This window comes from Gymnoscopelus microlampas (genome assembly GCF_963454915.1).
Source record: "Gymnoscopelus microlampas genome assembly, chromosome: 17".
NCBI lineage: Eukaryota > Metazoa > Chordata > Actinopteri > Myctophiformes > Myctophidae > Gymnoscopelus > Gymnoscopelus microlampas.
Window position 1 is genome coordinate 48,127,771 of NC_139954.1, and position 16,675 is coordinate 48,144,445.

Below are 16,675 nucleotides of genomic sequence, written 5' to 3' on the forward strand. Positions count from 1 at the left end.
AAACGCACATTTGAAAACTGGAGCCTATCAATCAAAATGCGGGACAGCGTCTCAATTTGCGGGACGCATGAAAAGTCACTGAAATGCGGGACTGTCCCGCACAAAGCGGGACATATTGTCACCCTAACACGCACACACACACACACACACACACACACACACACACACACACACACACACACACACACACACACACACACACACACACACACACACACACACACAGTAGGCTACAACCACATTGTTCTGCTGTTGGTCACTGACCAGACTTATGCAAAGGTTAAAATGTCATTTAGATAGTTGTTTAGACAGATGCTAGGTTCAATGTACAGAATATTATGTTTGATATTATATTGTTTAGACCCATGGTTCTCAAAGTGGGGTCCGGGGACCCCCAGGGGTACTTGAGGGGGTTCCAGGGGGTACCCAGCTAAATGATGAACAGGAACAAAATGGACCCTTATGGGTCTGTAACTCTGAGAGTGTACAAATGGGACCAAATGGACCCTAACGGGTCCATTTGGTTCCATTTGTACACTCTCAGAGTTAAATTAACATTGATTTTACAATGTGAATTGGGGTCCCAGAGGTATAATGCCATTAAATGGGGGGTCTGTAGCCTAATGCATGTCAAACTGGGGGTCCTTGAAATTAAAATGGTTCAGAATCACCGCTAGAGGCGTAAAAATCTTCTCTTATGGGCGTCCCTGTCTTATCTTTTCAAATGGGGGTCCGCGGGGTACTAAGTGTCAATTTGATGCTATAGGTTCATTGTTTACCTGTGTGTGTGATCCTAGTTTACTGAGACACTACACTGTCTCTCTACATTCTATGTATTTATGTTTACCTTGTTTACTGTAAGACACTCTGGATATAAAGAGCGTCTGATAAATGACTACATTGTAAATTGGAATAGATTAGTGTCTTGATCAAGGTCTCAGGACCAGAGGAAGTTAAAACATCTTCCTCAAAACTTCAAACTTTTGAGGAAGATGAAACAGCGTTTTTAAGTTGACACGTACATTTTGTGGTAAAGAGTCTATTGGTTATTCTGCACTGTGTGCGCGCTATAAGGTGTGTCTAAAACTGTAGTTAAGAGTCAGACCCGAACAGACGACAGATCAGAGAGCAACAGTGAAGACCATTGTAGAACCACACAGGACAAAGAGACAAAGTGAGAAGGTAACTTTTCAACACATTTAGAAACAATGCATCATTTAAGTACATGATAACATATGCGGTACTTCTATTAAGTTGAGTTACTTTGTTGTGTCGTTCCTTAAGATGTCTGACCTGCCAGTCAGACCAAGGAGGGCGAGGGACGATGGAGGAGTGAGAGAGGAGGACAGAGTTGTGGAGGAGGAAGAGGAGGAGGAGGAAGAGGACACGGTCTACGTCAATGCAGACAGCGTCAGAGACCAAGGCTCCGGTTCTCAGGGGGCGACAGGAGCTCAAGGTACACTCTTCCAGTGGTGGATAAAGTACTCAAATGTTTTACTTAAGTAAAAGTGTCAATACTGCAATGTAGAAGTACTCTGTTACAAGTAAAAGTACAAAAGTATTGGTATCAAAATGTACTTAAAGTACCAAAAGTAAAAGTACTAAAATGTTTGAAAATAGCAGATCTACAAGTTCACAACGCGTCGCGATGCGACGCGTTGTGAGCTTGTAGATCGGCTATTTTCAAATAGCCTAGGTATAAAATAGGTCTAAAGTAGTTAATGTATGTTTTATAATATAATAATGTATATCTGAAAAGTAACTAGTAACTAAAGTTTTCAAATAATTGTAGTGGAGTAAAAGTACAATATTTGCCTCTGAGATGTAGTGGAGTAGAAGTATTGGAAATTGTAAATACTCAAGTAAAGTACAAATACCTCAAAATTGTACTTAAGTACAGTACTTAAGTAAATGTACTTAGTTACTTTACACCACTGCACTCTTCTCACTCACACCATGTACAGTAGTACCCATATATGTATCCAACTACTTTTCCAAGGTTGGTGATACTAAGGCTGTGCTCAGAAAAATCGATACAGCGTTATATGGCATGGTCATGCTCGCTCGCCCGACTATCTATACGATCCATACAGAGGCTACTGTATCCATACGGCAGGAAATGCTGGGGTGTGACGATGTTATCGTAACCTTGCTAAACTAATGGCCTAAGTTATTTTTTATTTTATTTTGACCTAAGTCAGCTCCTCATGACACTGGCCTATCTCCTAATTGAAAAGGATCATGTTGTTCCCTCTCCTTTTAGTATAATGGTCTATCTCCTTAGTGTGACTTGGGCCAAAATAGGCCATTTGTTGGGCCTAAGTCACATGGTTTTGTGACTTAAGCCAAAAAATTGCCAAATGATTTTGACTTCAAATGCTTTTAAGTCAGGTTTAATCCTATTTAAACCTATTTAAATCTCTTATGTTACATAACTGACAGACAGTGTTATTTTTATGTTGATAATCATAATTTGTCATAAACGTTTTGGGTGAAATGATTAAGAAATATTATAGTTTTGTTTTGGATCAGTTGGTTATTTTTTCTGAAAAACTTAGGCCATTATTTTAGCAAGGTGATGTTATGAAAAACAAACCTCAGCTTGTTTATGGTTTGCAGCAAAAGACTAAAAATACAAGAAACAACAGAAAGGGCCATTTAAAAAAGGTAATATTTAAATTTGCATTTATTAAAGGGACATTTCGCCGATTTTGCAACCAGATCTTATTTTAATGAAGTTTACGACTCAAGAAACAAGATCCTTGTGTATAATCTGTGTTTTTAGATATCTAGTAATCTTCGAAGATATCGTGAAGTTATTTACGTCACGACCATATGGTCTCATTCCTTTCCGCACTACATTTCTCAACGCATCTCTGTCAGAACAGCTCCAAAGACAGCCCCAAGGGGTGTCCCCAAGATTTGGTCCAACCTTGAACCTTCTTGGACTCCACCCCATAGAGTTGTAAATAATCCCCTCCCCTTTAGCTGCAGAGTGACGCATTGCTTTACCTGAGTTACATCTTCTGATAGTTGTACTTGAATGTTGACATGAAATAATAATCCTGTTTAGTGTTTCATAAGCGCAAGCGTGAAAGAATCCAAATCAGTGTGGAGCGACGGTAAACAAACAAACACTGTTGAAAGGCTAGGATCATAATACCAAGGATTCGACAGTTATGTCGCTACTATGCTACACGGAAGTAGAACGGCATATAGATACCAAGGATTTGTCAGTGATGTGACATCACTAACGAATCCTTGGACTTGAAGGATGAGATGGACGCTTTTGACTTCCAGTGTTTCCAGATATTGTGAAAGAAATAAGAAACCAGGTCTATGAAAACAAGCCCAAAAGAAGATAACTAGGCCAAGAGCACTTAAAACCTAGACATGGGATATTATATATTTGAAAATTGCCGATCTACAAGCTCACAACATGTTGCGATGTTACCCATTGTGAGCTTGTAGATCTGCTATTTTTTTTTTAAATCTTGAGGGTAAAAAAGTGCAAAATGTGGAATATTTTTTAATCGTTTTAACAACACATATTTGGTTGGGGCTCCCTGGCACAAATTATAATTTCAGATGGGGGTCCGTGGAAAAATACACATGAACATGTTTGAGAACCACTGGTTTAAACAACAATCAAAACATTTGGATACAAGCCCAAATATCAACTACATTTTAGAAAGAAGCCGCTTATAATAAGCAGACATGGCAACACTGAACACTGGTACACATGTGTGTTGTCGTTGAAGATCACACCCACAGGCAGCCTCCACTCCCCCTCAAGGAGGGGCAGTGTACCAAAGCATTATGGTCATTGTAGTATTGCAGCAGTCCAGTCAAATCCTAGTCAAACACACAGATTTCATTATTTTTCTGGCCATAGGGTGCAAATTTTAAATTGTTCTACTGTTATCTACTACAAATACTATTAACATTGAGTGATTGCAATTTCTTCCAGGGGTGAAATGCTCCTTTAAGGAACTCTGGGATTTGAAATCTCTGGGATGAGATCTCTGTGTTTTATGTTGTGTAATATTTAAGGTTTTACCTTTTCTGTTAAACAGAATAATAGTCTAGGCCATGGTCATGATTCATAATAAACATGTATTGCAATACGTAGCGTATCATATTCCAAGTAATGCCTCGCTCAATCCCCTCCACATGCCAATCAACGTCCTTCTAAATGAAACATTAAATGTGGTCATATTAAATAAAGTGTAAGTGTATTGTACTGATATCCTCCAGGTGTCCAGAGAGAACTGGTCATCCAGAAATCCATCGTCACAGCGTGTGCAGTCTGTCTGCTGCTGCTCTGTGTTCTAGGAGCATTGAGAACCACACACAAGGCCATGGACTGTGAGTATCAGCTGGTCAACTGTTAAATGACAGTAAAGTGACAATTTAAGGACTTTTAAGACCTTTTTAATACCTAAAAAAACAAGAAAACAAATGAAAAAAATAATAACATTACTGTGTTAAAAGTAATCAAGAAACTATACTATCAAATAATATAAGAAAGAGGCAGATATTGTGAAAATTGCCTATTTACAAGCTCACATCGCCCCACAAACTAAATGTAATGACTCAACTCCTACCATTCCAAGTGCTTGTCAGGGTGGGGGGTCCGTAGTTCAAATATGATTATTTGGGGGGGCAATTCAAATATGGTTATTTTGGGAGTTGCGGCCTGAATAGGTTGAGACTAGAGGTCTTCACGGGTCAAATATAAATACCCGAACCCAAATGGACCCGTGAATTTTTTACCTGGAACCGAATGGACCCGGCCTATGGTCCAAATATGAAGGACCGATACCCGAATGGACCCGCGAAAAAAATACCCTTGACCAAATGGACCCGGGCCATTATTAGAAATTGAGAACCGGACCCGAACAGCACCGAGAGCTGTCGGAAACCGACCCATATAGAACCGTGATATACAAGAACCGAACCCGTACATAACCCGAGCCTCCGAAAAACCCGAACGCAAAATTGTTTGCCAACGTCATTAGTACAAGTTGTCCAGCATTAAATAAGATGTGTTTCATACTTTCTTACCTAAATGTTAACGTAGCCTCCGTGGTTGTGATGTATAATCCCAGTCAATGCTCATTGGACAGCTATACAAAAATAAATCCACGTTCTAGATGTTTGTAATCCTTCTTCATTGCCAACTATAATCCACGTAAATGTCTACTGTTAAACCACATTTAATGTTGTTTAACATTATAATTGGCTTTGGAGTTTCCATTGTGCTTTGCAGAGTATACCGGTAACAACATGCTATGATATTAACTCGACTATTTTACCATTTTAACCATTAACCAAAGCGTTACGTTAATCGACAATATTTGATATAACTGGTGTATATAAATGAGTGGGTAAAATATGTCCAAGGATTGGTCGGTGATGTCATATCAGATCGCCGAAGAATCCTTGCTATTTTTAAAACAACATGGCATAGCGTCCGTCGCTACTTCCTTGTTGCATAGTGACGTCACTGTCGAATCCTTGGTATCTTTGTCCTAGACTTTCAACGTGTGTGTTGATGATCAGCGCCGTTAATATTGCGCTGTAGTCTTTGCTCGTGGTTGTGAAACACTAAACAGGATTATTATTTAATGTCAATATTCAAGTGCAACTATCAGAAGATGTAACTCAGGTAAAGTAATGCGCCACTCTGCAAGTTTAACTAAAGTTTTCCACCTGTCCAAAGTTATTTACAGACAGAGCCTTCGCTCAAGAAAGACGATCATCAAGGCTAATACAGACATAAATATGTTTTAACACTTCCGTGACTAAGCAATCAATGGGACCGATTTTGAGAATTGAAAGTGGCTTAACTTCTCTCAGGAAGCTCTGAGAAAGTTCCCCTTTCATGACTTTTCCTAAATATATGTTTCAAACCATCTCCGTTTTTTTTTTTTTTTTTAAACTCATTATAAATATGAAATACATACCATGTATCCCATCCCAGCCGTTTTATTTCGGCTAAATTGATCGCTCTCCCCCTCTCTCCCCCTCCCTAGAGCACTTTACACCTCGAGACCCCCCACAGAGCGGCCCGTAGACAGCAGACTTGCTGCTGCGCAACTATTCTATGTTGCCATGTCTGCTTATTATAAGCGACTTTGGGCGTCTTTCTATTATTATTATTATTATAATGATATATATAATTACATTATAATGGTAATACTTTTCTACTCCACTACAACTCAGAGGCAAATCTTGCACTTTTACTCCACTACAATTATTTGAAAACTTTAGTTAGGCTACTAGTTACTTTGCAGATATAAATATATTTTCATACTTGTTTAGATTAGAGCTTCATGCATGTCCTTTTGTAGATAATTTTTATTAGGTAAATATTTATATAGAAAGGTCTAACCAGGGACTGGGGTTGCAAATCTGCCTCGGATATAAACCCCATTTATAATGCAATGGTTTCATGCCTCACTGTTTTCTTAGGGCACAATGCATGCAGTAACATTTTCATAGACCTGACTGCTTATTTTTCTCGCAAAATTTGGCAACCCTTTCACTGCAGTGTACAGAGTGTTTGCTACTGGATCGCGCTGTTTTAAAATGCTGTGCCAACAGATGTGATCTACAAGCATATGGCTCGTCAGGCAGCGATTGTTTTATGTTTGTAGATCAGATATTTAGCGCAGGAATGAGCACATTTGTGGAACATATAGCGATGTGTTCACTTGTTACGCTGACAAGGAGATGAGAGGGACAGGAGAGGAGACGCTTTCTCATCAGCGTGAACAGCTGATAGAATGAGAGCTTTACGCTCAGACAATAATGTGAATATTATATAATATAATATTGGTTTGTCAAGAGATATCCATGTGTTTTGCACAATGGAGATCACATAATCTAACCCTAACCCTAACCCTGGAGTCACGTAATTAGACAGTGGCTTCAGTGGTTCATATAGGCTCCATGTTTCACTGAAGAGTTTAATGTGTGACGCTACAGATCGCGCTGTTTTATACGCTTTTTTTTAAATAAAGATTTTACATACAGAATCTGCAGTTACCATTACAAGTTAGCCTAATTTTATAATGTTTGTGTCTGCCTACAACAACAACATTATGTGGGCTCACTGACTGCGCAGAGTGCAATTGAGATGTTAATGGCTATTTAGAAGACAATGGAACCCCCCACTGTGTGGGTGAGAAGGTGTCAGCTAGTCTGGAGCACAGAGGTGAGACAGTAACGAATAGGAGAGCTTGATTTCTTGTTCAAAATGACCGTTTTGCAGGCTGTGTGTTGGATAATGTAACCTCAGTCATGCCAGTGTTAATCATCCTATCCTTGTTAATATATCGCCATTTAGGTCAATGATATAACATTATGTAGTGATATAATATAAATAGCAGCCAGTCCTTGACTGCGTTACTGCCAGTCTGTCTTCTTCTGAGCGACCTCCCTCCCTCCACTCGGGTATTAATGGAACCGTCCATCTCACAGTCTGAGCCCCGAGAAACCCGCTCGCCGGGTCAACTTGGGTATTAGTGGAACCGTGCATTTCACAGTCTGAGAACCGAGACCCGAGACGGACTATGTACCGGCTCCGACCCGGACCCGGAGTCACTTCTTGTGAATGGACCCGTGACCGAGCCGGGTACGGGTCCCGGGTATTTCGGGTTACATGCCTAACCCGACGACCTCTAGTTGAGACCCACTGGCCTAGTAGACTATTATACAGGTTGAGATCTATTCACATTCACAAACACACATTTTGATCTTTGCAGATCGTTCAGAGTTTGAACAACTGCAGGCCAACTACACCAACCTGATCCTGGAGAGAGATCAGCTGGAGACCAACCTGATCCTGGAGAGAGATCAGCTGGAGACCAAACTGATCCTGGAGAGAGATCAGCTGGAGACCAACCTGACCCTGGAGAGAGATCAGCTGGAGACCAAACTGATCCTGGAGAGAGATCAGCTGGAGACCAAACTGACCCTGGAGAGAGATCAGCTGGAGACCAACCTGATCCTGGAGAGAGATCAGCTGCAAAATGAAGTAAACCAGCTAAAGAGAGCAGGTGAGAGAGATTACAAACCTTTTTGAATCAATATTAATTAGTGGATTATGAATGACATTGTTATCATGGCCTCAGTATTATATTGAGAAAAAAAACTGTCTGTGACACTTAAGAGCATTGCTCTATATGGTGACTCCTGACAATGTGTGTGTGTGTGTGTGTGTGTGTGTGTGTGTGTGTGTGTGTGTGTGTGTGTGTGTGTGTGTGTGTGTGTGTGTGTGTGTGTGTGTGTGTGTGTGTGTGTGTGTGTGTGTGTGTGTGTGTGTGTGTGTGTGTGTGTGTGTGTGTGTGTGTTTCTTACTCCTGTTCTGTCACGCTGAGACACAAGGGGTCAGTGTTTAGCTCTATAAGCAGCAGAGTTCTGGTGAAAACAGAGAGGAGTGCCAGTGGCATTTATAGTTCATTAAATACTAGTTAAACATACAGTGCAGACCACATGAAGACACTATATTTATATAATAAATACATATGTTTACCTTACACTACATTACCCACTGCTATTATTTAAACTACAGTACTCTGTTGTAGAATTGATAAATCAGTGCATTGGAAATCCATGAATAAAACCTATATTTGATGTTTAGTCATGGCGTGTCCCAGTGGATGGAAGCAGTTTGGAGACAGATGGTATTACATGTCTACTGAAGAGAAAAGCTGGGAGGACAGCAGACAAGACTGTCTGAAGATGGGAGCTGATCTGGTCGTCATTAACAGTAAAGAAGAACAGGTGTGTGTGTGTGTGTGTGTGTGTGTGTGTGTGTGTGTGTGTGTGTGTGGGGGGGGGGGGGGGGGGGGGGGGGCTATTTATCCTAAAGTGAAGGAAATGTGTCAATCATCCACATAAACACACATGATTCCATGAAACACTAAAGCTATGAATAAATTAATGATGATTCAATCATGTACAAAAATCCTCAGGAATTCATCACAGGATTGAGACAGGATGGTGGTTATGGATCATGGGTTGGTCTGAAGAAGACGGGTAACAATTGGATCTGGGTGAATGGAATACCAGCGACAGCACAGTGAGACATTTTACATGTTTAATTATTGTAACATTCAATACATGTTGTTTATTAACTGTGTGTGTGTGTGTGTGTGTGTGTGTGAGTGACAGTGGTGTAAAGTAACTAAGTACATTTACTCAAGTCCTATATACAATTTGTGGGTATTTTTTACTTTACTGGAATATTTCCAATTTTCAGTACTTTTACTTACATCTCAATTGTAGTGGAGTACTTTTACTCCACTACATTTATTTGAAAACTTTAGTTACTTTGCAAATCATTACATTATAAAACATACAATAACCACGTTGGCCCTATTTTATACATGCAGTAGGCTATTTGAAAATAGCAGATCTACAAGCTCACAGTGAGCTTGTAGATCTGCTATTTTCAAACATTTTAGTACTTTTACTTTTGGTACTTTAAGTACATTTTGATACCAACACTTTTGTACTTTTACTCAAGTACATTTTTTATTCCAGACTTTTACCTGTAACAGAGTATTTCTACAATGCAGTATTGATACTTTTACTTAAGTAAGAAAAGTGAGTACTTTTTCCACCACTGGTGAGTGACTGACTGAATGAATGTTATTCATACATCATGGTGTTTATTCTGCAGGTACTGGGCCAGTGGACAGCCTGATAACACTGGCAACTGTGGAGGAATCTCTCACAGCTCAGGAGGATGTTTTGATTTGTCCTGTACAAACACACGCAGGTGGATCTGTGAGAAGTGATGTTTCTCTTAAAGGAGCACTTCACCCATTTCCCACCTTATTTTCATAATTGGTCCTCACTAATGCTCATGATAAAACGGCTTCATTTCTGTTCTACTCACTCTGTGTCTCAGAGGAGGGGCTGTGGACACTTCAGAAACCCGCCTACCAGTGACATCATCAGTAGGCAGGTTTGGTCATTTCAAACAAGATTTAAAAAATAAAAACAAAATACATGCATTTAAAGGGAAAGACCACTCATTTTCAACATTGAACTATGTCTTTAATACACCTTAGAACTGTAGTGTGGAAATAAGAAAAAAGTCCCCCCCCCCTTCTGTGTTGCCTAGAAAAGGATAATTGATTGAGGTCATGTGATCAGTGACATACGCAGGGTGTACTTTTTTTCTCATTTCCACACAAAGGCTCCAAGGTGTATTAAAGACATAGCTCAATGTTGAAAATGAGTGGTCTTCCCCTTTAAGTTTTATTAGTACAAGAACAATGGCTGAAGTTTCTATTAGCTTGGAATCCCCATCGATGATGTCACTGGTAGGCAGGTTTGTGAACTGAACAGAAGTGTGACAGAGTGAGCAGACAGGAACGGTGTCATTGTGATTGATGAGCATTAGTGAGGACCAATTATAAGATATTGTCTGCATCCCATAGCCCGAAGGGAAAGGGGGGCCTTTCTTTGGCTGAGGCTGTGATTGGTTGAGCCAAAACAAACATGCACGGCCCCGTTTCTGAGCTAAGCTCAGCAAAAAACAAAAGTTATCAATAAAGCCATTTCATGAGGTCTTTGACACAATGTTTCAATAAATGTAATTACAGTATGGTTTGTACCATGTGCTCAAAAACTACATGGGGTTACAGTTATTGGCATCACTGCTCCCCCTGCTGGTAGAGGCTTAAACCTGTCCTAATGCCGTCCATCCCTGAGGACACACCAGTAAAAATACTCACTGTTCATGTTACTCCCACAGTGTGCAAATGTAACCAAATGGACCCACATTTGCACACTGTGGGAGTAACAAATGGATACATTAAAGGTAGGGTAAGTGATATTTTTGTTTTTGTTTTGTTAAAAAGGTTAAAGTATTATATTGTGATAGTAATCATTGCTACAGAGTGTTTGTTGGGTCACATGGTCTCTCCAGCTCTTTAGTAAACACAATATATAGTACATGTTCAGGTAGGTGACAACATTTAAACCAATCAGGAGAGAGCTCTGAAAATGCATTTTCTGTTTAATAAAGAGCTGGAGAGACATGGAGACTCCTTTTACTGAACAAACACTCTATAGCAACGAGTACTATAAGAATATAGAGCTATTTAACACTGTTACTGAACAAACACTCTATAGCAACGAGTACTATCACAATATAGAGCTATTTAACACTTATTTTAACCAAAGTAAATCACTTACCCTATCTTTAACACAGAGTATTTTTCTGTGTGCACTTATCACGTTCACATATTTCATCAAACTGGACTTTACATTTGCATCGTTGATTGTTGACACTTCATGTCTTTGTCCGTACCACAGTCAATCTCATTTCTACTGTCAATATTCAATTGCAAGTTTGTTATACCATTTAAAAACTGTTAATATTCCATTATGTAAATATGTTTCAAATTTCCAAATATAATATTATATTTTAATGTTATATAGAGTCTGGAACTACACCTCCTGAATGTTATATAGAGTCTGGAACTACACCTCCTGAAAGCTGAGAAAGGAAGCCGTCATCTGTTCTTCATTTCTGTTCACGAAAATATATCTGAACATTTCAAATATATTTTCGTGAACAGAAATGAAGAACAGATGACGGCTTCCTTTCTCTGCTTTCGGGAGGTGTAGTTCCAGACTCTATATAACATTCAGGAGGTGTAGTTCCAGACTCTATATAACATTCAGGAGGTGTAGTTCCAGACTCTATATAACATTCAGGAGGTGTAGTTCCAGACTCTATATAACATTCAGGAGGTGTAGTTCCAGACTCTATATAACATTCAGGAGGTGTAGTTCCAGACTCTATATAACATTCAGGAGGCATAGTTCCAGACTCAAGACTATAGTAGTAGAAGTAGTAGTACTTTACTTGTTTGCATTTTTATTCATTCATCCATTATTATTTTTTTACGTTTTTTGTTGACGTTTTTTAACAAACGTCAACAGACATTATTTGCATGCTTGCACTGGCTAATAATAATAATAATAATAATAATGAAAAAATCAAATAAAAAGTTAAGCTTCAACTTTATTGTCATGTGTGTTAATACTTGTGTTGTGGCTCTCTGGCCCTTAACATAACAATGTAACACTATAGAGAGGGTCTCTCTGGTACCTGGAGAATTAGTAACATTTCATTCAATACCTTAACTTTTTTACTGCCATGGACGCGTTTGAAAATAACGTTTTTCACACAGAACCAGGAGATAACACCATCCAAAGATTTGCTGCTCCATTCACTTCCTGGTTAAAGTATTTGGGAAATATTATGTATCTCGGCTCCTGTGTTTAACTCATAGACTGTATAAATGAGATGGACAAACCCCCTCCGCTGCTTTCTACAGACCGAAAATGAAGCCTTTGCTGCAAGACGGTAGGTCCGCCATCTTTCAATACGCGTCAGAATGAGTTCAGACCATTATTGGTTGGGTAACTTGTCAATCAAGAGCGGGGGGCGGGGAATGAATGCTATTGGTTGTGTAGCGTGTCGATCAAATCATCCCGCCCCTCCTAGAGAATAGCCTACTTTATCGTCAATTTTATAATAAATAGAACCATAATTTAGCAAAACGCATATCCTGATGATTGAAAGGAGACTTTAAACTAGCGACTGGAAGCATATAGAATTTATGACAATTTTTATTACAGTAAGAAAATCTAGTCTAAAGTTTGTCAAAAAACCCATTCACTTGCGCTAAAATAAATTCTTTCTGAACTCACAGGTCGGCGCAGGGTAAAACAGCGCCACTCTGGCCATTTTGTCGGCCTCATCGTAAATATCTCAGCCTTGCCCCTTGGTTTAACTATGTATTTTTGGCAAAACATTCTATTTTCAACTTGTCGCAACTATGGAACGGATTACCACAATCAGATTTTTTTCCCCTCTATTCCATGATTTTTCAAAGGTAGGTAAAAACACCAGTTTTCACTGGCACTGGGGTGACACTATTACAGTTTTACTCTGGCAGTTAAAGAGTTAAGGGCCGTTCAGCAGCACTATAACTAACTATATGTATTTGTTCATATCAAGCTCCGTAGACGTCCGCTCATACATCCTATTTAAGTGTTCTATGTGTGTGTGTGTGTGTGTGTGTGTGTGTGTGAGCGTCTGGTGCACAGCCCTTTACATTGAATTGTATTATGAAACAGTATATAAATGATTGGGTGAACTGTATATTAAAACAGCAAAGCCCATAAAGTCTCTCCTCGACTCCTCAGTAGAATCTTTTGAGGGAGACGGAGTGGGGGGGGGGGGGGGGGCACTGGATCATTTGATGATCAAGCGGACCGGTAGCCTAGCGGATCCGGTAGGAGACACAAAGGAGACTCTTTGTGTCTCCTACCGGAACCGCTGCCGGTCATCAAATGATTGTCTTAGGAATGGGACAAAAACTAAAACAATATCCATGAATTCAAGTCTCCATGAGGTGAACTATCCCTTTAACCCATTAAGACCTGGAGCCCATTCTACATGTCTCCTAAATCCCAACAGTATAATGAAAAACCTATGTTTTCTATATCAGTGATGCTTAATCTTTTTCATGTCAAGGACCCCCAAAATTATATCTATTTGACCAAGGACCCCCTTCTCAAAATATTTTGTTCCAGGGACCCCCCAGAAGCAAAGATTTTAGTTAAAAAATGTTCGCTTTAGATATTCAAAGATTTGCACACATTTTCACAATTTTTCAAAAATAGCAGATCTACAAGCTCATAGCGCACGGGGGGGGGGGGGGGGGGGGGGGGGCGTTACGAGCATCTCTGTCTCAGCTAAAGGGTCTTAGCCTGAACAAACTGCTCTACAGGACTGTCACCATTACTAATGTAAGATGACCATTAATTGTCACTCAAATAATCCAGATTAATGATTTAATTGTGTTTTTTTAGCCAGTGAACGTTGGAACATATGAAGCATTTTAAGGCTTTGTAATAAAACATTAAACAGAACAGATATGACAAATAACTGAAATATACAAATAAATTATTGACATATTTTAAAAAAAATGTATACATAATACAGAAATAGCTGATCTACAAGCTTACGTGACGTGTTGTAAGCTTGTATATCAGCTATTTCTGAAATTATTTGTAATATTTGAAAATGTGTGAAAATCTGTTAACAAGGAAACGATGATGCAACAATAATTGCGATTAGTTTGCTTAGTTTGGTGAAGATGGGAGATGCCTCTGAGCAAATGTCTCATGTTTGCCAGGCAGTCTTTTTTTGCCTTTAGGCGGATACAGTATCTCAATCAGTGAAGACATGAAAGAACAGTATGCCTTTCTTTGGTCTTTACTGGTCCAATACAGCGGTACAGGTCATGTACACCAATCCACTTTTAGGCTCTGACCACACCCACATGCAACCCACAGCTGCTGGAGAGCGAGGTCCTGAAGTGAGGGAAACATGCTTAGTCCTCTATGACAACAATGTCAGTGTCATTGGCTTTGATCACAATGGCTTTGCTACCCTCCTCTGTGGCATGCCTGGCATGTACAAAGATCAGAGTATTGTCTTCCTCATGGAAACATTTGTCCAGACTAACCTAACCAGACTGCTTTCATTGTTACTATAGCTAATTGACCGGGGCTGTTAGACAGCATTTAGGACACTGATAAGCTATACTATTATCACTACAGTATTAGTAAAACTGTCACGGTGCGAGGCAGAGAGGTGTAGGAGCCAAGCACAGACAGTGAAGCGGAGACGGAACGATTCAGATGCAGGGGGGGTTTATTAATTAAACAGGGAATATAAAGACAACACTAGGTAAGTGACTGAACACAGTAACAACATTAACCAACCAACACAGACTGTAAACAGAGGGACATATGAATTGTAAGACCGTCCAGCCCGCACTGGAGCGGCCCAATCCCAGATAGGAGGTCCCTGGCTCTCAGGGACCCTTTGAACAAGAACAGAGTACAATTCTCATACTCACCGAGGGCGTGGTGGTCTATTTATCTTTATAGACCATACCCGGTGAAGGGCGCAGGCGAAAGTAGTTGCAAAGTTGGGGTTAATGCACGTCCTGTCGCGGTTTCTCCCCCGCGCGCGCCCCGTCGTGGCGCCCCCCTATTTTTAAGTATTTGTACGTTTTTTCTCAACTTTTAGGTATTTTTAGTGTTTTTATCAATTTTTAAGTATTTGTACTTTGTTTTTCAACTTTGAAGTATTTTTACTCATTTTCAGTACTTTTAAGTATTTTTACTCATTTTGAGTACTCTGAATTATGTTTACTCAAGGTATTTGAGTATTCTCTCCGTCCCTCTCTCTCTCTCTCTCCATCTCCCTATTTTCACAACGCATTGCGAGGCATTGTGAGCTTGTAGATCTGCTATTTTCACAACGCATGGCGACGCGTTGTGAGCCTGATGATGAGGTATTTTCAAACATTTTAGTACTTGTACTTTTGGAACTTTTAAGTATATTTTGATGGCAATGCTTTTGTACTTTAGGCCTTTTACTTGTGTCAGAGTACTTATACATTGCAGTATTGATACTTTTACTTAAGTTGAAAATGTGAGGACTTTGTCCACCACTGGGCGTTTTTTTAATGTTATAGGGGGGTGTTGTGATTTATTTCATATAAATGTAATTGCAGGAGTAGTGAAAACAGTTAATAAAGGAATGTATCAATTTAGAGTTTAAGAAACGCATATGATTATTTCATTGCATGGTGTGTGTATTTGTTTCAACCTTTATTGTGAAGGAACCACCGGAAGTGCTAAGCTATTCATTCCGTGTTTACATAACACTCTTGAGATGGTACAGTGTGTGATTCAACATCTGGAGTGAACATAGCTCCTGGCTGCTGGGTAGTGAGTATAGCATATTTCTTATCTAGCAAGTTGCTAGCAGTGTAGTTTAAGTGCTTTGTTACTGGTGCTGTATTCTCAGCTTGTGTTAGTCTGTAGTTTCTATTTTTGTATTTGTGCTATAAGCTGTAGGCCATTGATACTCTGTGTGTGTCCCACAGAGCACTTGAGGCAATTTCAGGTAGAACAGGCCACTTAATAGCCCTGTGCTAAGTGGCTGGGTGGGGCAGCACTCCCCGGCAGACAATTAGCAATCAAGCTAAGTGGTTTTAAACCAGCGCTGAAAGCGGCAGCTTGCAAAGCGGCCAGCCGAACGAAGGCTAGACGAACAAAGGCAGCTGCAGGCGACTTTGTCAAAGCGCGACTTAGTCAATGTAAGACCTGGACCATTGAGTGCTTCTTCTATATATAGGGGTGTGATAGATATAGTAGTGTGTTTATGTTTAGTGATCTACAATGTGCTTTCTCCCTATTCCTGTCCTCTCCTCTTCCTGGCGGTCGCAAAAACACTGGGTTACACCCAGATGTCGCGAGACCGCTAATCTAATATATCCTACCATTTCCACTCACGTCGAGCAAGTGGTAACAGGGGGGCTCTGGAATTGCCGATCGGCTGTGGTGGAAGGCAAAGCTGCTTTCATCACAGGCTACGCATCCGGGCTCTCCCTTAACTTCCTTGCCCTGACTGAGACCTGGATCCCACCAGAAAACACTGCTACACCCGCGGCTCTGTCAGATGTGTTCTCTTTCTCTCACACTCCCAGAGGCGTGCGGATAGGTGGTGGTGCTGGTCTGCTAATTTCCAGAAAATGGAAATACTCTCCTGTCT

General features: G+C 40.0%; 1 protein-coding gene across 1 annotated transcript in view; it reads left to right on the forward strand.

Moving 5' to 3' along the window:
- Positions 1-1,123: 1,123 nt before the first annotated feature.
- The window catches only part of LOC311064726 (uncharacterized protein), a 37,621-nt gene continuing 22,069 nt past the window's right edge, over positions 1,124-16,675 (forward strand). Inside the window, exons 1-4 of the mRNA XM_084084653.1 lie at positions 1,124-1,182; positions 1,285-1,456; positions 4,258-4,368; positions 7,773-8,066. Coding sequence (XP_083940779.1) covers positions 1,285-1,456; positions 4,258-4,368; positions 7,773-8,066 — 577 coding nt within the window. The 5' untranslated portion in view covers positions 1,124-1,182. The remainder of the gene's footprint in view (positions 1,183-1,284; positions 1,457-4,257; positions 4,369-7,772; positions 8,067-16,675) is intronic.